This window comes from Cornus florida, unplaced genomic scaffold (assembly GCF_030987335.1).
Source record: "Cornus florida cultivar Cherokee Brave unplaced genomic scaffold, ASM3098733v1 CherokeeBrave_3.0.0_Hap2_Chr02, whole genome shotgun sequence".
NCBI lineage: Eukaryota > Viridiplantae > Streptophyta > Magnoliopsida > Cornales > Cornaceae > Cornus > Cornus florida.
The window spans coordinates 2,944,893-2,969,850 of record NW_026775572.1 but is presented as its reverse complement, the minus strand read 5'-3'; the positions used below and the strand labels follow the sequence as shown (position 1 = coordinate 2,969,850).

Below are 24,958 nucleotides of genomic sequence, written 5' to 3'. Positions count from 1 at the left end.
ACCGGAAACGATAGAAATATTTCAATGAATTTTAAAACTCTCCTAATAATGAGCTATATTTCTAAATTTAGAGTTACGATACGCATCTCAAAGCATTCCGGCCGGCGGGAATGCTTTCGGTCCAACAATTCCTAGTGGGGTGGGCTGAGAAGCATTTTCCTTAAATGTAATAGAGGACTTATTTTGGATTTTTTAGTGACTCGTTAAATGTTCTCTAAAAAATCATTCGAATCATTGAAAAGAACACTGATTTTGAGATGGAAAGAATACTTTGGCAATTCTGTGCTTTTTGTGTGGTGGCTTTTCTACTTTGATCTAAAAATGTTCTTGTAATTAACTTTTGCATGTACTTCGAGTGGAGCAAATATTCGAGTGGAATATGCCCAAACATTCTGATATCACCTCTCTCCAGCAAACTGTCTTCTTTCGGATATAATATTTTACATATCTTATTAACTCATTTGCGTTTATGAGCTCCATGTTGATTCCCTTTATTGTGTTGTGGTAAATTATATGCATTCTAATGATTTATGATTGCAAACTATAGCTTGAAATTATATATAATGAAAGATAAATAGTTTCTATATAAGTTACTTTCATAGCATTTGGGTATATATTAGAATGAACAATTCGGTGAGGACTTATAGAATTATTTGCATTTAAGAGAAGTTATACTTTGGACGTGTGTTTCTCGAGTCACTTGAACCAACCCCTTGAATTGATTTACACCTTGTCACATATGTAACACACTACAAGTCATGATCAATAAAAGAAAATAATATATTTCAAAGATGAAATTGGTTCACCTCACTTTTAATTTTTTTCCTCTTTGATTATTATTATTATTATTTTATATTGACATACAAATATGATGTGTCATAACAAAATTGTCTCACGCGTGTAGCATATTTGGTGAGGATGGTGTAGGGACTCAAGGTCCTATTCGGTTAATGTTTTTGTTTCGTATTTTTTTGCTTTTGCTAGTGTATTGTAGCAAAGAAAAAGCGCGAAACGTGTTTGGTAACGATTGCTATTATTTGAATAGGATGGAAGCACTTCCAAAAAACATGCCAAGATTATAAGCATAAAAAACAATGTTCAAAACTGTTCAAAAAAAATAAAAAATTTAAAATGACATTTTTAACTAGTAATTTAAAAATTTTAAACTTGCAACACTTTTTATCAAACATACTTTAAAAAATATTGTAACAAATTTATTTATCAAACAAGTTTTGAAATAGTATTGAACACATTCTAAAATAAAAAATTATCTTTATTTCGGATCAAAGTAAAAGCGGTTGCCAAATAAGCCTCGTGTGTTCTCCTTATACCATAATTTTTTTGCTTTTATGTCGTCGACTTTACTGATATAGGCAATGAATTTTTTTATTTTTTTTTCTTTTAAATAAATTATCAAAAACTTCTTTCAAGTCGGTAGGTAACTGAACCAAATTTCATGGATTAAACTTCTTAAAAAAGGTATTTAATCCTCCATTGGCTGTTGATTTTTGACCAAAACTTCACATTTGACCGATTATGGGTCTATTTAAACAATTGGCCAAAGTTATTTTGCTTCAAGTGTGGTAGTGTTCTTCCAGTGGTAAAGAATGAGGTTCTTTCGATTTCCATCACCCTTCTCCACTAATTACTAACCATTGTCAGAATAAAAAATAATAATAATATGTGATTTTGATTTTGCTAGTCTTGATCGTGGGATTAAACTTTGAAGTTGGATTCAAATACTGTCAGTAAGTGATATACTTGTATACATATGTAACCATATAGAATGAGGAAAATTCGATTTTCAAATTATTTTGGGATTTTCTTCTTTTTAAGGGCTAGTGAACTTTTAATTTCTTTATCTAGAAAAAGGATTAACAATTGAAAATTGTCTGTAATTATTTTGGTCTAAATTTGTACGTCACAGTATGTGGTTTGCAGCAAGGCACAAAGTTTATGCAAAACATACTCCTATTACTCTGAAACTTGAGTATGAAAATAAAGGAAGTCAAAATAAGTTATAAAATGGGAGGAACAATTTTAGCCTCTCGTTGTGTTTTAATAAGTAAGAAAAAGATTATATATATATATATATATATATATATATATATAAGAACTAATTGTTGCACAAATAAAACAATAAAATAAAACTATGATAGAAAGTGTAATGACTTTTTTTTCTTATAAGAGAATTTTTACGGGGCATATAAATGCAAACTTCTGTCTTGTGACATTAGAATTCGGGGTGGCAATATTTGACACGACACGCCAACACGACACGAGATAAGTGGGTTAGGGTTTGGGTTAATCGTGTTCGTATCATAATCGCGTCGATACGGATTGACCCGCTAACGAAACGTGTCGTGTTCGTGTTTGACCCTGTAAACACGATTATGACACGATTAACTAAACGTGTCAGATAAACGTGTCGTGTTCGTGTAAAAAATGACCCATTTAGCAAAATATGTCTTATTCGTGTCGAACATGACTTAAATGTGTCTTTTCGTGTTGTGTCAAATCTTGACCCATTTATTAAACAGGTTATGTGTGTCGTGTCGTGTTACATGTATAATAATCGTATCTTGTTCGTGTCAAGAGTCTTAGACACGATTAATAATCATTTCGTGTTCGTGTCAACCCTAATCGTGTCCGTGTCGACACGAACACGACACGCCAACACGAATTGCCACCCCCAATTATAACCACTCCCTCTTAAAACTTCACTTGACCTGCATGTATTTGTCCCCACCCTCTTTTTCAACCCTAATGTCATGTTATAACTGGATCTAAATCTCTCTCGTTGGAAAAGATTAGGGTGCACACGATTCGATTTTGAACCGATTTAAAAATTTTTCGAAATTAAACTAATTCTAACGGATTCATAAAATTTTGAACCAAATCGAACCATTTAACTAAATGAACCAAACTAAACCAAATCGTGAAAAACCGATTTCGTTCGGTTCAGTTCGGTTCCATAGTTTATTCTTTATTTATTTCTTGTTACATAAATATTCATATTTTAAAATTCACATACACAACAATAAACCAAGTTACCAACATATTCAAAACTATTAATATGTTAACTTTTAATTTATTCTTCTACATCACTTCTAGGACTAAAGTGAATAAATTTAGAATTGCTAATAATTTAATACGTTTAGAATAACTAATTCAACAACAAACAGCCAAAATTCAAAATTTATCCACTATAAAAAAATAAAGAATCATCTAATAAATTGATAAGACATAAGAAAATTAAGAGTAAACCATAAGATTGATAGTTACTACAAACTTAGTGATTTGGATTGTAAGATTATATTATATTATATAATTTAATGTATATATAAATAAATATATTGTGTGTGTGTGTGTGTGTGTATATATATATATACACTCCATCTATCCCAAAAAAATATGTTATGCTTTTCTTTTTGGTCTGTCCCAAAATAGTTGTCAACTTTTGTAATACCCCTAATTTTAAAAGGATAGTCTCGGTATTTATTTATTTATTTTAATTGTATTTTTAATTATTTAATTGATTATTTGACTAATTACTTATGTATTTAAATGAATTAGGTATTACTTGATTATTTGATTTTACGTCTATGTATAATTTGTATTTGTCTATGTGTTAATTGTTTAATTAGATTATGTGCTTAAATGGTGTTTTGATTAATTGTAAATTAAATATTTTCTTTTCTTTTATTATTTTATTTTATTTTTCTTTTATGGTTATGGTTAGTAGTAATGGGCCAACCAATTGGGTCTCATGGACTACTTGGATAGGAGGTTGGATGTGTATGGATTATTACCCATGGATCGTTGTGTATGTATATATATAGATATATATATTATATACATATATAAAAAGGAAAGTAATTTATTAATTACTTTTATGGTAACTGGGGTAATAATATTTAATCTGATGTATATGTTTTATATTTAAATAATAAAAATATACATAGATTTGATACGTGTTATGTTTTAAGTTACTTTATAATATTATGGTAACTTAAGTATTATTGGATAATCCATTAATAAATAATGGAATGTGTATAATTTATTTATTTAATAAACATATACATAAATTATATACGTAACATATTTTACTTACCTTTTTAATATTTTAATATATATTTTTTTAAGTTAACTTGGATTGGAAAAAGTGTTAAGGTTATTTTATTTAGCGTATAAATATATAGCTATAGGTTGTAAAAGGGGGTTAGAAATATTCACGTGATATATTCTAGAGAGAGAGAAAGTTAGAGAGGGAAGGAGGAAAAAAATACTGTAGAGAGAAGATTAAGGAAGAAGAAGTTTAACTTTCAATCCGAAAGTTTAAGGCAAGTTCTTCTTCTATCTCTTTCCCTTTGATTCGTGTTTCTGTACATGCCTAGGAAATTCCAGAATTTATTAAACACGTAAAATTAAATAATTATGCATGTTTAATTGGATTAGAACATAGGTTTTATGAAATTGGTTCATATCTGTTCTTGTGTTATTAATTGATAAATGCATGATTTTGATTTGATTTCCGATGTGAATTTTTATATGTTTAAATTATGTATTTTTCATATCTGTGGAATGATGGAACGTAGAAACATGCCTAGGATTCCTGAACATTAAATAGGAACTAGGTTTGGGTTTAAATAAATTTAAATAGACTCAATCATAATAATGTTTGCTATTTGAATGTTTTAAACAAACGAATAGATTTAATCTTTTAAAATGTTTTAGCAATTGAGATTAAATGTGTAGGATGAATTGAATACGGATAATGCTTATTTAGCGGTATAATAAAATATCATCATGTATAAGATTCAGTTTGTGTAGGACATATGATATAGGAAGCTTAAATAAATAATAAGTCATTCCTATTTTGTGATAACTTGATATCATATTATCATAATTATTTTTGGATTGTTTGATGTATTTCCTTAACTTATCAGTTAAGTCCTACCTATTTTATATAAGGGAATGGATTAACTAAAATGTTAAGTCCTACTTATATTCAAGTCAAGTCAGCTGAACAAGTTGAATGACTTATGGAGGATTGATTTATTATATAAGGGAATGGATTAATTAAAATGTTAAGTCCTACTTATATTCAAGTCAGGTCAGCTGAACAAACTTTTGGAGGATTAATTTATACTGGATAGGATGGTTACTAAATTATATATATATAAATATGGTGCCATGATATGAGCTTGAGTCTCAGGATCAGTGGTTAGGGCGCGTATATCGCCAGGGATGTGTAGCTAGATATAGTGTAGTTGTGTACCCTGGTAGGTATAGGTACTCATGCCCACAGTATGTGCATTTTGCATATTGCCTACTATTCAGGTTGAGACAATCCTGTAGTCTAGTGAGGTTCCTTTAGTGCGTATATATATATATATACGGACTACTAGTTACTGTTGGATTGACTAGGATGTATACGTGTATCGGATCTCTACTTGGACTGTAGTAGAGTAGAACTTGTTTGTGGGCCTGACCCACCATTATTTTTCAGGTATTCGTCAGGAGTAGAGGTTGTTCGTGCTAAGCAGGGATCAGTTTACTTCATTCTTCCGATGCTACATAGGAGTTCCTTTATGATTCAGTTTCCTGATTTAGACCGTTATTGTTGTCATTTGTTTAGTTTAAATTTTCTAGGGGTCCACACAGTATGGATTCCCGAGTTGTATTTTGGAGGATCAGTTGTATCAGAAGAGTTTATTAATTAATGGAAATATATTCTGATGTTTATTATTAGATTATCATTTTAGTTTCTTGTCAGCATTTTATTTATTTTTCTTTATTCTTTTGTACTCTGTGTTCGTTTATTATCAATTTGTTTTGATATCCTCGGGTATTCGGGCGTGGGCCTAGCCAACCCGCATGCGGATATCCGGGGGTATCACAACTTTCTTTTTTCAAACAATATATTTTACATCTTTCCATATATGTCCTTGGAGTTTAAAATTTCAAACTTGAATATAAGGATAAATTAGTAACTTTCCAAGGAGATAAGGCACGTCCCGCATGTTCCCTTAAAAATCCCTACTCCCCAAAAGCGACATCTAAATTGGGACAGAGGGAGTATATATAACATAACGGTTCGGTTCGGTTCGGTCCTAAAGGATCTCAAACCATAACAAAACTGTATTTTTATGGTTTCACAAATTTAGAATTGTGACCAAACCAAACCATTAGCAAACCAAATCAAACTATCCAATTCGGTTTGGTCCGGTTTGAATTTTCGGTTTGACTGGATTTTTTTGCACCCTTTTAAGAGATCATATGATTCCTTGTCTAAAAAACGTGGACGTTTCGATGCATGTAGCAACTAACTCTTATTGGTTGTCTATGGGGTCCACAAGTTTCAAGGCTTTGAACACTAAAGGCTTGTTTGGCATGCATTTTGTTTTAGGCGTTTTGTTTTTGTCTAAAACAAAAACAGTGTTTTTGCTATAGAAGTGTTTTGAAAAAAAACGGAAGCACATTTGGGAACGACATTTTGCTGTGGAAATGTCGGAAATAGTTATACTACTGTTATAGTTTTGACCATGAACAGTTGTCAAAAATAAGAAAAAATAACTTTTTGATATTTTTGTGTTTAAGTCACTGTTCACGAAGTATTTTAATATTGTGTAAAATAAAATAAGGCCGCACCAAATATGCTTTTATTGCCAAAATCGACATTGTAGTAGCTTAAAAACAAAAACAACATAAACAAAACACATGCCTAACGGAGCCTAATAATATACGTTTTGGACCCATTTGATCATCACACCTGGAAAAATCACAGTTGTTAGAATAATAATTCACTATCATATAATTATAAATAACATTAACAACATTATTTAGTTACAAGTAATATTACATAATAATAAATAATAACATTACATACCATTATATAATTATATTACTCTATAAATAATATAAATGTTATAACTATAATTACATTTTATTATAAATAATATTATTTTATATAACATTTTAAATTATATTTATAACAAAATTTAATTATTTGTAACACGACTTGAAAATGCGTGAAAATTTTCACTTGAATGGTGGGTTGCATGACCAATGTATTCAACTTATTTTTAAAAAAACATATGGCTATTGTACGATTGTTGCATGCTCGAGGTATGAATGTTGTCTTAACAATATAATTTATTGCATAATAGAAGCAATTAACTTAGTTAATTAATTTTTTAAAATATGTAATCTAAATTTAGTTAATGTTATCTATAATTATGGAGGCCGTGATATTAGCACTTTACTTTTTTTCGAACAAAAATTCTCATGTGTGCACCGAATTTAACATAATGTCTTTGACACACTATCTACTTAGACTATTTTCAAAAAAAGAAATTTTATTTACTAAATATAAAGGCATATATATCCTCAATATTCAACTTTATCTTCAATCCAAGACCTTTAACTTTTTCTCTCTCTTCCTTCTCTTTCTTATTTTTTTAATTTTCTCTATCTAAAATTTGGTATGAAATTCACTTTCACATTTTTAAAATTTACCTATCTCTTTCAAATTATCGCTATCTCTTTCAAATTATCTTTTGTTTTCGTACCTCTCTTTCTCTCTTTGTGAAAATATTATTCAAAATAAAGTTTTAAAGTCAAATTGGAGCCTACTAATTAAAAATTAAGCTCCACATAATATTCAAATCGAAATAATAAATATTGAACTTAAACTAGGGCTGTAACTTGGGCGGGTTGAGCGGGTTTGAGACATAACTTGAGCCCAATTTATCATATGAAATGCTAAACCTAAACTCAACCATAACTCTATTATCAACCTTAACTATTCAACCCAAACCCAACTCATCCTTCTACTTTTAAATTTGAGCTTTCAACTCGAGTTTAGATTTCGGATAAAAAGTTCGGGTTAATTCATGTTACTCATATGGCTAATCTTTACACCGAAAATTTAATATGATCTTAAATTAGTTTTAGATTAAATTACTCTTAAACAAAAAAAAGTTAAAAGACCCTTTTTTTTTTTTTTGTAGATTTTTAATAAATTACAAACAAATTTTTAGAAAATTAAATCTTCTAAATGTTAACATATAATAAATTAAGGTTTCACGAAAGAAGTTGAAAAGAAAAAAAATAATTATAGTTTAAAAATTATATATAATGTATTTAAAAGTAAAAATATATATGAAAATAATATTAAAGTTCGGGTTCGGGTTGGCTCGGGTTGCTAGCACTTCAACCCAAGCCCAACCTTAATTAAATTTAGGTTGAGATTTTTCAACTGAAGCCCAACCCTAATTGTAAAAATGATTGCCCAAGCCAGTAAAAAATCGGGTTGGGTTCAAGTTACCCAACCCAAATTACACCCCTAACTTAAACTGAGAAAAAGTGGATCAAACTAGGGTTTCGAAGTTGGCCCTAACAAAGTCATGGAGATGGGGAACATTCATATATAAAAATATATATATACATGTGTAAATCTACCGTGATGGCGAATGTAAGAATAGAAAATCCAATCTTTTCTTTTCACGATATTCAACTAACATTTTTTGCCCTTAAATTTTATAATGTGACGAGAAAAAAAAAAAAAAAGAAAGAATATTTTATATATTGAAGATGCTTATTAGTAGGATGTTTAAAGAGCTTAAGTGACAAAACCACAACGGTGGCTATTTCCGAAATAACCTTCGAGTGCCCTATTGTTATTCTTGCTTTTACTGTGAATTATAAAACAAAACAGAATTTCGCCCGGTCTCGGAGTAGAAGATAGGCAAACATTGTAAAAACAAAACATAATCTTAATGGATGGTTTTAAAGATAGGCAAACATTGGCTTACGTGTTTAAGTGGGGTAATCGTACCTTAAACATTCACATTTTGAGGCATAGGAGGGAGTTCTAAAAGTTTAAACGATTATATGGGAAGGACAAGTAGCTTTTAAGAAGGATTAAATACCTCTTTCACAATCAACTTTTTCTTTTTCAAAAATATTACTCAATTCTAAATTTCCCTTTCTTATCCATTACTCCTGCTTTATCATATAAGTAGCCTTTTTTTTTAATTATCTCATTTCAAATATCAATACACTATATTTAATCCCTTTTCTAATTTATCCTAATTACATGAATAAAAATAAAAAATAATATTAAAAGTTAATCTTTTAAAAAATTAAAATTTTAAATATGAACATGGGACATATAATTTTTTACTACTTACTTATATATATATATATACATATACATATATATATTTAACAATTTACTTGTTTATCACTAAAAGCTCTATGACCCTTTCTTCCCTTTCTAAATCGTATAATATTCCCAAATCTCTGGCCCTTTCTTATGATGTTGGCTTTTCGCTACCAGCTGAATCTAATCATCACACGTGGTGGAGAAAAAAACATCACATATCACTATTACTAGTTTTTTTTCTTTTTATAGAAAAAAGAATCTACATCAAAATAGAAAAGAGAGAGAAAAAAATAAAATAAAATAAAAATATTAATGTTTTTTTCCGTCCTAAGGTCCAAATTGTTGATATTTTTGTATTAGGAATTGTTCATGTCCTTCGATCTTCTTTCTAAAGAGAGAGAGAAGAGAGAGTGTGTAATGGAGAGCATACCCGGGTGGCAAATGGCATCTTTGTGTGGGATTGCGTCATGGATTGTCATATCTTCCATGTTCAATGTGACCCGGAAGCTTAGATCCTTCACCAAACCCTGGGTGTCTCGCCATGTCATCTCTGGTACTCCTATCATCCTTCGGATCCAGGTTTGTACTCCTACTGTAATATATACGCGCGCGCGTGTGCATATATATAGATCAATATCGTCAGTCTCAAGAAATTTTATGTGATGAACTGCTATTCTATTTTGTTTTTTTCTGACTTTATTTGAATAATTGGTGTTTTTATTTTCTGCAGAAATATCAGCATGGACTGTTGGATGCTATGTTCTCTGGGTTGTCTTGTGTTGTTTCTGTGCCTTTCTACACTACTTTTCTTCCCTTCCTCTTCTGGGTATATCTTCTGATGGTTTGCTTTTAATTCTTGATAAATTTTTATCTGGGTATGGGTTGTATTACAATTTCTTATACCATTATTTTAGAATTAGAAGCTCAATTGGGTTTTTCTTTATTTGGGTGATTTATTGTAGAGTGGACATTGCAAATTGGCATGGCAGATGACCCTCTTGAAGGCTAATCTTTTATACCAGCATTATAGAATTTGAAGCTCAATTGGGTTTTCTTTATTTGGGTGATTTATTGTAGAGTGGACATTGCAAATTGGCAAGGCAGATGACCCTCTTGATGGCCTTTTGTGATTATTTAGGGAACTGTGTAAAGGTATTCTCTTCTTACTGGATAAATTTCATTGTTAGCAGAAAAAGAGTTGTCATGATATGTTTGAATTATTTGTTTATCTGTCAATAGGATGTGGTATCAGTCCCCAGACCGAACTCACCGCCTGTTAGAAGAGTGACTGCTACCAAAGATGAGAAGGAGAATGCATTGGAATATGGATTGCCTTCTTCTCACACTCTTAACACAGTTTGCTTATCTGGGTATTGAAATTTCCTTCCTGTTTCTCCGTTACTCTTATATTTCTCAGGTGGGGTTTGCGTTATATTGGCTAAGGACTTAAGATTGCAGTGAATGCATGATGGTTTTAGAATCATTTCTGGGCAGAAGCCTTGTTGTGTGCCTCATCAAGGTGCAACATTACCAAAGATTCTCCTACAGTGCTCATGAGATCTAGCATTCTTACGAATGTTGTATATGTGTTATAAGTTGGAAAAAAGGGCGGGGGGAAGGCACACACCATATGACATGATTGTTCTGTCTTTACTATTGGAAGCCATGAATACTAATTATTACAGTGCTTTAATTTGCATCACATATAAAATTATAAATATAAGTTTTGCTGTTCGTTAGTTGATTTGTTGATAACTGTGAGGTTTACAGCATGCACCTCGTGCTAGTGAAATGCTTCACCTCTGCCTTAGCAATCCAGTGTACTATTTAACTCACTCGCTAAATCCCTCTTGGGTTTTGGGTAATTCCAGATACCTTTTGCACTATGTTCTATCCTATAGTCAAAATAGAGATGCTTTCACTGAACTGGCTGGAGTAGCAATTGTTTGCTTGCTTGTGGGCCTTATTGGCTTTGGTAAGTTTAAATTCTTCCTTAAATATCTGTCTGCCTTTTATTTTATTATTCCATCAGTTTCTTATATTTCCTAAAACGACAATTGGTTATCTTGTTAGGAAGAATTTACCTTGGCATGCACAGTGTGGTCGATGTCATAGGTGGTCTTGCTTTTGGACTGGTGATTCTTCCATTTTGGCTTACCATTCATGAATATGTCGACAATTTTATAATTTCAGGACAAAATGGTATGGGTACTTTTTTCTACTTAATACATTTGTATTTCAGATTTTGTATGAGATAATGCGGCGTTGTTTTTAACTGCTCAAACACAATTAAGGCCAGTAAAATGGCCTAGAGAAATTCAAAAGGGGCCAAGGTTTTCAGATTGAGGCGAAAATTAGTCAAATGGCTCCAAATGAAGATTTGAAGACCAATCTGAATCTTAAATCAACAAACAACCCACTTGTTGGCTTTGTGATCTGATTTTATGGCTTGAAAGTTGAAACCAGGCCAACTAAATATACAAACAAGAAACTCTGTGAGACAAATTAGTGAGCTGCCATCAGAAGCCCAAATATGACTAGAATATTGCTTCAAAAATCCTAACCATCCGTTATTATTATTATTTTGACAAGGGCCAAGAAGTCCAACCGTCCTTTTGGGGATTGAATGGACTTGTCCAGTAGAAGTAGGCCTAGTCATAAATTTTACCCTTTTAGAGGGCCAAGGTCCATATGATGGCATTTCAGTTGTTTCCACAGCTAAGGAACATTCTCCTTAAATTGAAATGGAATGAGGGAACAGCTTTCTTTACTTAGAGGGGACATTCAGCTTAATAGAAGTAATAGAAGGGTGCTAGCCAGAGGCAGATGTCCTGCATCAAAGGATAGCCTTTAAAAGGACTAGTTGACCTCAAGGGCTAGTAGAAGCTCCTACAGTTGTTGGTCTACTAAGAAAGACTCCTGCCTTATATGTCTTCTTCTTCTCTTATGACAGGAGAAGGTTTCAGAAGCCTACATAGGGAAAGACTAGCACTCTAGAGAAAGGAAGAAAAAAACAAATGAGAGAGTCTCTCTTTGACCCTGTAAATGATTGAAACTTTTAGGTAGGATTTTCTATTGCTCTTGCTTTTTAGATAGAGGTATGTAAAAGCACCTACGCCTCCTTTTATGATTTATTAAAGCCAAAAGGTGGCACTTTTAACCGTGAGCCATGAGTTCTATGCAAAATACTTTTGTACTTATTTTCTTTTCTTTATTAAAGATTCCTCCAGATTGTACAGAGCAATATTTTTTCTCTCTATTGGTGAGGCAGAGAATCACCAAACCATGTTAATCAAAATCAAACGGAGTTGTTTTGAGGTTGCAAGTATAGAGTGAATTACTTTGGACTATTTTTCATTGGTATCCATCAGAAAGAAGTCGTTACTTGGTCGAATAAGACAAAATACCAAAAATTGAAAAATAAATTAACATTTCGTTGAGATACTAGGAATATTACACAAGGAAACATAGAGTATGATTGAAATTTGAGGTGCTAAACATGTGAGAATTGAAATTACTCACTGTCCATTATTCGCTTCTGTTGCAGTCACATTTTTTTGGGCTGCCCTTAGCTTCTTGTTGCTCTTTGCTTACCCGACACCGGAGCTTCCAACTCCAAGTTTTGAGTATCACACAGCTTTCAATGGTGTTGCATTGGGAATTGTAAGCATAAACCTTTTACCTGTTTAAGATTAATATTATTTCTTTGTTCATATCATAATTCTTTGCTTGGACTTCAAGTTATTGTTGGTGGTGCATATATAATTGATCACTTTCTTTCCCTATATGTGTTCTCATTATCTGTTAGGGTCAGAATGATGAAATTCATGGCCGTTAGTTGACATAAAACTTTCAAGTACATTATATTCATGGTATATAAAGTTTAAATTTCCCAAGTTAACCTTGTTTGAGAAGTAGAAAACAAGATTTTCATTTTTTTCGAGGGTATAGAGTACTGAATTCTTCTATACTTCAATCGGTGGTTCATTTGCTTCTAGAGTAGGAACTTAGATTTGACCTTGACGCAACCTAATCTGGCTTGAATTGGATTTTGAACTCAGGATTTAGCCTGTTCTCAATTGTTCTTGGCGTGCCCTTAGGTGCTGAAATGATGCCTTGCTGATCCATTTTTGAACTGTAATACATTGTGTACTAGTTTTGAGCAGAAGGTTTTCTCTTTCCCTATTTGTTGAACATAGGTGGAAAATAACCCATGTTTCCACCTTGGCCTACAGCTTAGTTGGGCCACAAGAAAGAAATTAATCTCCTTGGGGTTGAATTAGGTTTATCACATGCCCAAACTGCATGAAATCCTTGCACTTCCCAGGCTCTCTTAATCTAAAATACTTGTTTGTGATTTAAAACCCAAGATAGATTCTAACCATAGAACTTGATAGATATACGAAAGGTGGAACTACATGGTGAGATGTCAAGTTGACAACTAAGATACTGGGGTCAATAAGAGTATGTTGCTCTCAGTGCACCTTCTATCGTCGGATGCTGATATTGTATTATATGACAAGATAGAGTTTATCTAACTTATCACATGGTTTATCTTGTTTTTTGATTCCCAAATTCCTTACCAATTACATTTTACATTGGAAAGAAACATGACCTTGTGACATGACAAGTCATTTCTCTTCTCCACGTACCTGATTTTTTATGCACATGGAGATTGAACTAAGAAATACTGAAGTACCATTTAGCAAAACCAGAAGAACATGGGTGCTAGTCAGCAAAAACTTTTACACATGACAATAATGACGACTCCATGAAGTGTTGCTTGTACTGTCACTAGTCTCATAAGGGACTAAGAGCAATAATGCACTAATAGATGGCGTGTAGGAAACATGGGCACTTCCAAAAAGGTGGTGTGCCCGTATCAGATTCATATTAGATACTGAAACTTTGTTGACACATGTCCAAAACCTAGTAAATGTGTCAGTTCAAAAGTGTTATTTCATGCACTTGGCAACATTGCAAACGTTTGACACATGATTTGTGTAGTACGAATGCATCTCGATAGATGTCATGTCAGACACTCTTGGAAACAAGATGAACACACCTTGAAGTGTTCAACCTCTCTCTCACATACACATAATTTTGACATTATACTTATGCCCACTACAAGTCCAGAACTGAATAAACATTTTTAGTGTACTTTAAGAATACGATTTCAAGGATACTATTCTTTATTTTTATTGAGTTTCATCTTCCATATTATGTAATTCTTTGTACAGAAATTTTACAAAATTAATTGAAGTTATATATATTTATTATATAATGGATGTGTATGTTTAAAATTTTATATATATGTATTGTCATGCTGTCGCTGTGTTTGTATACTACCTTTTATGATTTGACATGGTGGTATATCCGTCGTGCTGGGTATTATGTTTGTGTTATTGGGATAGCTTGAATAAGAATTATCATATGAGAGTTGGAAATTAATCCCGGTATACAATCTCATCTTTCATTAATATGTAGCTTTGTCTTTAATATTGATGATATTTGCTCAAAGTAGAGAAATCACCTGTCAAAATATCTAACATAACATAAAATAGGGTTAAGCTGAAGTTTTTGAGATATTGGTTAGTCAGAGGACGGACTAGGATGTACTCGGTATGGGTCAGGGAGTAAATATTTTCCATAAATATGGATGCAAATAATGAATATACGTAGATGTCATATTACTGTAGCATTAAGAACTATTAAAACTTCAGTCTAGTCTTCCCTATGTGTCAGTGAATCTCACTTGGATGTGCTGTTCAAATAATTTAAGCCTGTTTTTGTCTGTGTACGGGACTATATGAATTTCATTTAACTAAATGATTACGATTGATGGTGAAAATTGGTGATAGAATGAACATGCAGAATTTTGATATTATATGTTTCCAGCCTATGATGAAAAGTACACTGGAAGTAAGATAATGGTGGATAGAAACTTAGAATATCAAATGCATGCTACTAAAAATCGTTTATTAATCTTCTAACTTGGTTCTACATTCTTCTGAGTTATAAATGCCTTTCTTCTCTCTCTCTCTTTTTTTTTTTTTCTTCTTTATATTTAGTTCTAAATCCTTTTTCTCTCAATTTTTTTTTTTTTTCCTTTTTATATTAGTGCTTATTATTATTAATTTTTTTGTTAAACAGGTAACTGGGATCCAGCAAACCTATCATCAGTTTCACCATGAAAATGTCCCACGGATCTTTACTTATCAACTGACAATCCCTAATTTTTTGGGGAGAATGGTAGTGGGTATTGTGACAATACTCCTTGTGAAATTCTGTGCCAAAGCTCTCTCGAAATGGAGTCTTCCCATTGTAGCAAACACCTTGGGCATCCCAATAAGATCAACCAGCTACATCCCAGCACTAAGCGCTTCGACAAGTGGTAAAAAGTCAGATGGAACTAGGCAATCTAGTTATTTCCAAAAAATGTTCCTTCTCTCCCAACAGGATTCATTTGATGTTGATACTGGTATAAGGTTTCTTCAATATGCTGGTCTTGCGTGGTCTGTGGTAGATCTTGTTCCATCTCTATTCTCTCACCTGCACTTGTGATGCATGGTAGTTCTTGTGTATATTTTTACGCCCCCCCTCCTTTTTCTTGTCCATTGCCTGCTTTTAGCAAATATCAATGTTTTTTATTTCTAGAAAAAAATACATTGTCTAGTAAGAAAAATCCGTGTTATATATTTTGTTCAAATTTATTAGAATATTTCATGACAAAATATGTTTCCTATTTGTCATGACAAGTGTAAACTAGGGTAAAAATGAAGCGATGATTTTGAATAATTTTAATAATTTTGTATCAGAGTTTTGGTTTATAAATCACCATGAGTTTTACAGTGCAATTTGGTGAGCTTCAACGATGACTTTGGATAAGAACCATGAGATCTTCACATTTAACCACTAAAATGAATATATATTTCAATTCAGTGATATATTGTACGGTAGAAGCTCACGACTTCTTTACCCTGGGTCGAATTTTTATGTTTACTATTGTTATGTCTGGGTCCAATTTTTATGTTTTTTATTATTATGCTCTTGCATGCTATAGACGACTTATTGTGAGAGTCAATAAGTCAACTTATGTGTTATTTTGTAATGCCATACAGTGAAGTGTCTAGATTAGCAAATTGCTTAAGCTTGTTAGCTAAAAAAAAATTACCCTTACAAGCTTACTAGAAGCCTAAAAGGGTTATTTGCACTAACATCTCTTGAAGTTTTGGTCAATTTTGTTCATATGCAAGTCAACGTTTATTTGATAGTAACACCCTTTGGGATTTTAAAATCTTGCATCCACACCCCTTTTTGGCCTATAAAAAGACCTAAATGTTTTTTTTGACTAGTCAACAATTACTGGTGATCATGAAATGACCCGAATGTCCTTTTCTAGCTAATTTTAATGGACTAAATTGACCCATTATTTACCACTTCATGCCATCGTCTATTATAAATATCAAGTTGGGCTTTGCCTTCCACCGTCACAAGTACTTCAAGTCCCACTGGGCGTGCTTCCTTCTACTACCTCATGGAGCCTGAATGTTGAAAGCTAGTAATTGCTCTGTCGGTGACTGATGCCGCTGCATAGGGCGTCTCCCTTTCGCCGCCAAATCCATTGTCACATAAGATAATAAAAAAAGCAAAGCATGTGTGCAAGTGTGTGTATATATATATATATATATATATGAATTGGGGGATTAAGACATACTGGAATTATATATATGTGTATGTGAATTGGGTTCCTCGTGGTTCAATTATGTTCATTATGAGTTCGATTGAGATTGTCATGGGTGGAGATGATGGTGGTAAAAATGGTGGGGGTAGCAATGATATATATATGGTTTCATATTGGGGTTTGAGAGGTAATGTATGTATATGAATACGAATTGGGTTTGATTTGAGGTTCTTCATGGTGGAGTGGTAGAGGACTTGATCTTGGCCTCCGCAAGGTGGCGGAGCAGTAGATGCTTATGGTAGCGATGCTAGTGGTAGTGTCGCTGCAACCTATTTATAGTTTTCAATTGCTAGGGCCCTTTACACGGTGGTTGAGGTGGTGATAATGGGTGGTGGTTGTGAGGTGGATGTTACGGTGGTGAAGAAAGAGAGAGAAGGGGGCAGATCGTGGTGGAGTTAACGATGGTGGGAGGTGGTGGCGATGGCAGTAGGTGATGACAATGGGTCGGCGATGGTGGGTTGTGACGGCCCGAGTTTTTCAACCCGGTGCATCAGTGATGAACCGAAAGAATGACCCGATAACGGATCCGAAATGCGGAAGCGAATGAAGCTAAATGACCACTAGAGATGCACGTCATCCCTAAGGCATCAAAATGAGTCCCCACGAAGCCATGAAACTCTATTAAGCCAAGCAAATGAAGCAAGAATGCCAAACCTGAAAAGAAATAAACTAAGGGCAAAATGGTCATTTCACATAGAAATGGGTGCCACTGTATACACCATTGGAAGGACAACGAAAAATGAACAAAATTAGACTCAAGAACCGCCTAATTATGAGTCCGAACGGAAAAGATATGAATTTAAAACAATGTGGCCTTCTCCGTTAAGAGTTACCACGAACCTATCTCACTGAAACAGGAATAACTCACACTATAGATGGAGTCTTGATGAGTGGTTGATACCAGCAGAAAGCTAACTTCAAGCTCTTGAACTTAGACTCAAGAACGACCCAATTTGGATTTAAAATGAATGAGATGTGAGCTCCCAAAGTTGATGCAACAAGGCTATCCACGGAAAAGATGAAGAATAGGGTTCCAGGGAGGATCGGTTGATCGAAGCCCAATCATCGGTCGGCCGAAACGATGATTTTCTCAAAAAGCCTACTGGAATGGGGTCTCGAGGCTTATCGGTCGACCGATGGTGTTTCATCAGCCGACCGACACATCTGCTGTAGCTATGAAAAACTGCTGCAATATGTAAAAATGGTGTTCGGTCCATCTCTATGGTTCTACATGCTTTCTACATGATTCGAATAAGTTTGAAAACATCCCCTAGCATCATTGAAGCATTCAAATCGTGCCAAAATAAAGAGGAACTCAAAATGACACCCCATGGATGAATTTTTCATAAAAATTCATAAAATCGCCAAAAAATAGTTCTAAGGTTGAAACTTAAGAGTTTTGTGAAATGTGGACATGCACGCAAACGTAAAATGACATTTAAGACGCGTCATAATGGTCCGTGGCCTCAAAATGTCCTCAATGCAAAATATGACCTCCCAACGGCCAAAAATGCCTAAAAATGGAATAAATGAAACCAAAATGCAAAACACAGAACGAAATGGTGTTTGGTCCTTGGCCATACCTCAAACATAATCATGGAAACCTTATGAAAGAAAAATAATGGAATTCCCACACCCGGTGTAAAAGTTATGAAGCAATGACTTAGCATTTCACAATATTTTCATAAATAACCTTAAAAATGAAAGTGTATAGAATACAAAATACATGTCATTGGCCTCCGGCCTTAACTCATACATGCCAAATACACTGAAAAGAGTGTACTTATGTACACATTACATATATGAAATAAAAAATACAAATTTGATATACAAGTCTACAAAAATGACCTTTCATGTCAACATTTTCATGAAAATGATACTTCATGTCTACAAAACTTCCATAGTTTAGTGTGGATCCCAAATCAAGGTCCCTGTACCTGAAAAATGTCCCTACTACGTGGGTGAGTAACATAAAGCTACTCGTAGGAGATGAGCATGCATCGACCTAGCATTTCACAAAATTACCACCTTAAGGTGAAACATGTTAAAGGGCTCATGCCACTTAACGTCTATGTCAAGATGAGACTCAGGGAGCATCATAAGCTACCTTAGATCATTTCTAGCATAAATCAAATCATCCATGCAATTTAAACAATATAGAAGCATGTTATATAAGGCAACATGATATAGGTTCTCAAAGTCTTCAACTTGAAATCTAAAACTCGAAAACAACTAAAGTGGATCATGCCACATAACGTCTATGTTTTAATGAATTTATAGGATCATTCCTAAGTTATATTGGCACATCAAAACACAAATCACAATATCGATGCAATTTAACCAACATTGGAACTTCCAATACAACACATAAAACATAGCTTCTCAAAGTAAACATCTTGAAACTTAAAACGAGAAAAACAAATAAGGAACAACAAGTTATAACATCATCTAGTTATCAACTTTAAATGAAAAGCGAAATCAAACAAAGTGGATACTCGGACGTCACGCTAGATCAGATCGATAACATAATTCCTTTAGGATTACTAGCCCATGGGTAACCTCCCTATGTGCGCACTAGACTGTAGAGGGACAATCCCCCGTACTAGAACCATGTCCTAGCCGTAGTCAAATAACGACATCCCCAAGTTTCCAAAATCAACAAGTTGTGCAGCAACGTATATATCAATATGTATATACAAGATAGTCAACTATCTACCATGCACAACCAAATTGGAAACACATACAATACATGCACTAAGTCCACAACTACTATGGCACGACAAATGTCGAATCTTCAGTGTGCGATTCTTTACACGCTATGGCAATATATTCCAATATTGAAAACAGATACTCATGAATCTAATACAAGTCCGAAATCATGATTTAAACATATTACCAAGGTCAAATACATTATTTGATCATTAATGCAATAGAAACAGAAATTAATTAAATAAACTAATCAATTTTCCTAAGTTTCATATCTCAACCAAATAGTCCCAAATCAATACATGTTAATCAACATAGCATGAACATTACAAAAATCAATCTAACAACTTAATTAAACCAATGGGACCGTTAAATAGATTTTAATTAATTATTTTAATTAAAATTTCTAAATTTTCATATTTAACCAAATGCTCCCAAATTAAAGTATGTTAAAGAACATGCCAAGACTTAATTTAATAGCCTATCATAAGTGTTTTTTATGCAAGATACGACCATAATAATTAATCTTTCACGAAAGAAAAATATTAAATAAATGTTGCAATTCTTTTACAAATGGCCCTAATTTAATATATGTAAACAACCACAGCAAAGCTTAATTTTCTAGCGTGCCATAATTTAATTCTAAGTTATACATCATCATGATAATTAAATCTTAATCATAGAAAATAATTAAATTAAATTATAGAACTTAAACCAAAGCATGCATACAAGTTGTATAAACTTTTAAAATCATCCATACAACAATAATATAAACCTAAGACACCCCTTACCTCGATTTAAGATGAAAATCTCAAAAGCCACCAAAGTGAAACGGCTTCGAATCCGACAATACTTCAGGGTTTTGTCGGGGACAACACCATAAATATTAAACTCCAAATAGGACCTACCAAAATTCCAACTTGATCTCAAACTCGAACTCAAAATTTGGCCAGAAACGGGTTATAATAAGGGTGAAAGATGCGCGTCGTCAAGACAAGCACAAAATGCGAAGGCACTATGGCTTTATAACAAAGGGAAGGAGGTTTAAATGAAAGGAGAAGGATGGCAGCCCCCCTTGAGCTACCATGAATGCTTCTGGTCGTGCTTGAAGAGAGGAAAAGACAGCTTTTTAATTTTGTAACCCCCTATTTATAGAAAATCTCAAAAAGTGCCCCGAACGGGCCCCGCCGGATCCAGAAAAGTGAAATTCGCACAGACGCTCTCAAACGGCAAAACTCCGTGAACAAAAAAGATTCAAAATGAGAAAATATGAATAATGGAAGAAACAGCGTCGCAAACTGAGTCTCGAGTAGAGAGTTATGCCCGAACAAGTTTGTCGGCAACCAGGTCTAAAAATCCTGAAATTGGAGAAAAATGACCAGAAGGAAATTCTAAGAGTACAAGACTCGACGAAATTTAAAAATGAATCCCGTACGAGGATTCAGGCTCAAAATGAGGCATTTTTGTAATAACTTTCATTAATTGCACAATGGCCCTTCCAAAAAGTGAAAACTGCACAACTGGCCCAGAATGAAAATATCTTTCAAAAATATTTTCTTAAAAACTCCTGAAATAAAATATCTTCAAAATATATTTACGAAAAACACCCCAAGAAAAGAAAAAGATTCTGAAAAACTATTCATCCATGCCCCTATGGACACCGGGAGCAACCAGAGAGCTTTTCTGCAAAAGTAAAGACACGTATTTCGTGGAAACCACTTGAGATGAAGGCACGTGAAGCCGGAAATCAACTCTGAGTACAAAAAGTGAGGTTGTGCCAACAAAGTGACAAACAAGGAAAAGACAATATAGGGAAAAATGACGAAATAGAGAAAGGGACAAAAAGTGAATAGTGTCCGAAAAGTGAAAAGGTGGAAATGACGTGATCCTCAAAGGAAGTTGTCAATCTAAAGGAAAGAGTCTCAGAAACCATTTTCGAGCACTCAAGATGACACTATCTGACGAGAAACAGAACTCAGAAAGGAAAAGATAACGAAAAAAAAATTTATCCGTAAAATTTAAAGAAAGGGAAAGGGATGAAAATGACCGGGTCATTACATGGGTGGTGGTTGTAGTGTTGATGTTGCGATTGTGGTGGTTGTGGGGTTGATGTTATAATGGTGGTTGTGAGGTTGACGTTGTGGTGGTAATTGGAGAGACAGCGGGGAAATTTTTCTTTTGTTGTCAAGGGTTATTTTTGTAAATTTCATTGTTGATATTTTGTAAATAAAATTGAATTAATAATTTAAGGGCATTTATGTCATTTGAAAGCTCAAGGTGTGTCATTGTTCAAAATTGCATTGACCAGCTGCTGGGTAGAATTAACCAAAATTTTAAGAGGTGTCAATGTAATTAACCCTGAGTAAAATTAAAGCACATAGAGTACTGCGCTATCTAAAATCATAGCCCACAACGATTTTATTTATCTATTTATTTATTATTATTATCATTTATCTTGACAATGGTTAGTAGTTAATTGGGGAAGGGAGGAGTTGAACTGAGGATCAGTAGGGTGGGGGGCAATTTAAGCCTGCCTCTTTTACCATTTGGGCAACACTGCCACACCTCATAGCCTAGAAGGATCAGTGACGGAGTCAGAATTTCAAGTCAGGATAGGCATTGTACAATATATTATATATATATATATATATATATATATATATATATATATATATATATATATATAAACATTACAAATATAAAATACAAAAGAAGAAGAAAAAAAAAAAAAATTCAAATATGCACGTTAAAAAGATGAATTTTAAAAAGTAAAAATTGAAAAAGAAAAGAAAAATGAGAGGACTTTAATAAGAAAAAGTTAAAAGTTTCAATTAAGGAAGGAAAATTTAACCTTTTCTTTTAAAGAAATTTAAGGAATTTGAAGAATAAAAGAGAAAATAAAGGAATAATTTTAGAAATTACAAAATTTAAGAGGCACTATATAATTTTTTTTTCATATAAATGAAAAAAATATTAAATATTATAGAGGGCGGTGCAAGGCAGGAGGGGCACGGCCTTCATTGGCTCCGTCCGTGACAAGGATTAAGAGAACCACATTCAAGCGGGGTGGTTGGTTCACTAGTTTGAGTTTGATGTGTTTGTTTGAGATAATGCATTTTAGATAGTAGTTGAAAAAACAAGTCACACTTAAAAAGTAAACATGAGAGATACTAAAGCCTTTAGGTTGGTGGTAGTTCTTTTCATTCTCAAGGAGAATCGTCTGAATATGTTTGATATTAATGAAAATAATAATAATAATAAATAAATAATTTAATATTTTAAATGAAAGTGGCTTGGCATTGAAAAATATTTCAAAATATGAACACATGGAAGTTTTAACTCCTAGAATGAGCTCATTAAGCTCGGTAAGTTAAGTTTTGTTATACTTTCCTAATGGAAGGGAACGGAATAAAAGGCTTGCAGGTTGAAAGAAATTTTGTTAATATTAAATTGGTTTTTATTTTTATAAAGACAAGATCAATGAAAAATGGTACGGTGATTCATTTATTAAACTAGTTTATTTCCATTTCTTTCTCCCAAACCAATTATTTTCCTTTTATTTATTTATTTTTATTAGTCTCATATAAAGTGGTACTCTCATTTTTTCTTTTCGGCTCCATTTGGTTAGATAAAAATAAGCAAAAAAATAAAAAAAATAAAAAATGAAAGAAAAGTGAAATAAATGAAAATAAAAGTTATTTTTTAACATGCATTTGGTTAGCAACTTAACATGAAAATTTATTCAAGAAAATTATAGGAAAATATTAATTTGTTATTTTGAATAGCATAAAAGTAAAAAGAAAGTGACTGAACATACTGAAATTACCCTTATGATTTCAAATACTAAAAAAATAAATAAATTTGTATTTGATGATGTCTACTTTTAGCAAAAGAAATAGTAAAACGATGAATTATTAAATTTAATAATATAATTATTTATAATTAAAATAAGACTTCATAATATATTATTAGGTAAAAATAGAACTAATTATTAGTTTAAGACAAACGAAACTTAAAAATAATAACAACGGAGATGAAGAAACTAACAGCAATATTAAATTTTGAATGAAACTTGATTATACGTTGTTGTTGCTAATTATATATGAATTTGTGGAAAAACAAAGAAACAAGTGTTTTTTTTTTTTCAAGAACTTGCCTAAGTAAACGGTAAAATATGAATGTCAAATAAAAAGACTTATTTCACGAGTAAATATTATTTTCCTATATTTTGTGCAGGAAAAGTTTTGACAAAAAATAGGAAAGTATGGAAAACAAAAATTTCCTTTACGTTTCTTTTTCCATCTATCCTTTCTTTTTTCATCTATCCAAACTCCAAAAAAAGTTTAAATTCTTTTTTTTTTTTTTTTTTTCACCCTACCAAACATCAGGGACGGGAACGAATTTTTTTTGTTAGGAGGGGCACAATGTACACTAAATACATATAAATGAGTGTTTATGGAGTATATATACATAAATGGTGAATATATATAGAGATTAATATTTTTGGGATGAAGTAAATTAATAAATTACATATATAGTATATAATGAAACAATTTTTAAAATAATATTTAAGGAAACATATATAGCATACCAGGGAAGGAGAAATTTAAGGGGGGAAATTTTTACACATTTCCAAAAAAAAAAAAACAGAAAAAAGTATATATATACAATAAGGGAAGGAAAAAATTCATAGCTATTACTGGTTCTGACCCTGCCAAACATAGCCTAAATAAAAAGGGAATGATGTTGATTAAAATAATGAATTCTACTTAAATATTTTTAAAGTAATGTCTTTATATAATAAATCAATACGAGTATTTATATAAATGGTAAAAAATAAAATAAATAGTTGCTTATTTGAAAGGTTAATGACACAAAACTCACTTGAATGGTAAAAAAATTGGATGTTATTAACTTGGAATAAAAAAATTTGCGAAAGTTTGTAAATAGGTTTGAATACTGTTATATATATATATATATAAGTTGAAATAATCCAACTTATTTAGGGAAAAAAAAAGAAATAATTCAACTTATGTTAGGATCATTGAAGCTTTAGGGCACAGCGGGCTTTCGAACTGCACTTCAAATTTAAATGATGTGCGAGGCTGATACACATGCTCTAACATGGAAAAAAAAATAAGATCATTGAATATATCTTAAAAAATTGTTAAATTAAATTAAAATTAATTGCATAAAATTCTTTAAAATATGATTAAATGCATATTAATGATTTGATTATACTGTTGACATTTCTATCGCTAATTTACAGTATTTGATAAAGTTTTGTGACATTCACATGAAAATCTCGAATTTTTGAACTAATTTTTAATTTCAAT

General features: G+C 32.3%; 1 protein-coding gene across 1 annotated transcript; it reads left to right on the top strand.

The window, feature by feature from the left end:
• Window positions 1-9,458: 9,458 nt before the first annotated feature.
• Window positions 9,459-16,028, top strand: LOC132293120 (lipid phosphate phosphatase delta-like). Its single transcript, XM_059790462.1, has 8 exons — window positions 9,459-9,751; window positions 9,903-9,998; window positions 10,250-10,324; window positions 10,412-10,542; window positions 11,044-11,147; window positions 11,246-11,374; window positions 12,720-12,835; window positions 15,326-16,028. Exons 1-8 carry the CDS (start codon window positions 9,542-9,544, stop codon window positions 15,734-15,736), a joined length of 1,272 nt encoding a protein of 423 aa, XP_059646445.1. The 5' UTR covers window positions 9,459-9,541; the 3' UTR covers window positions 15,737-16,028.
• Window positions 16,029-24,958: the final 8,930 nt, after the last annotated feature.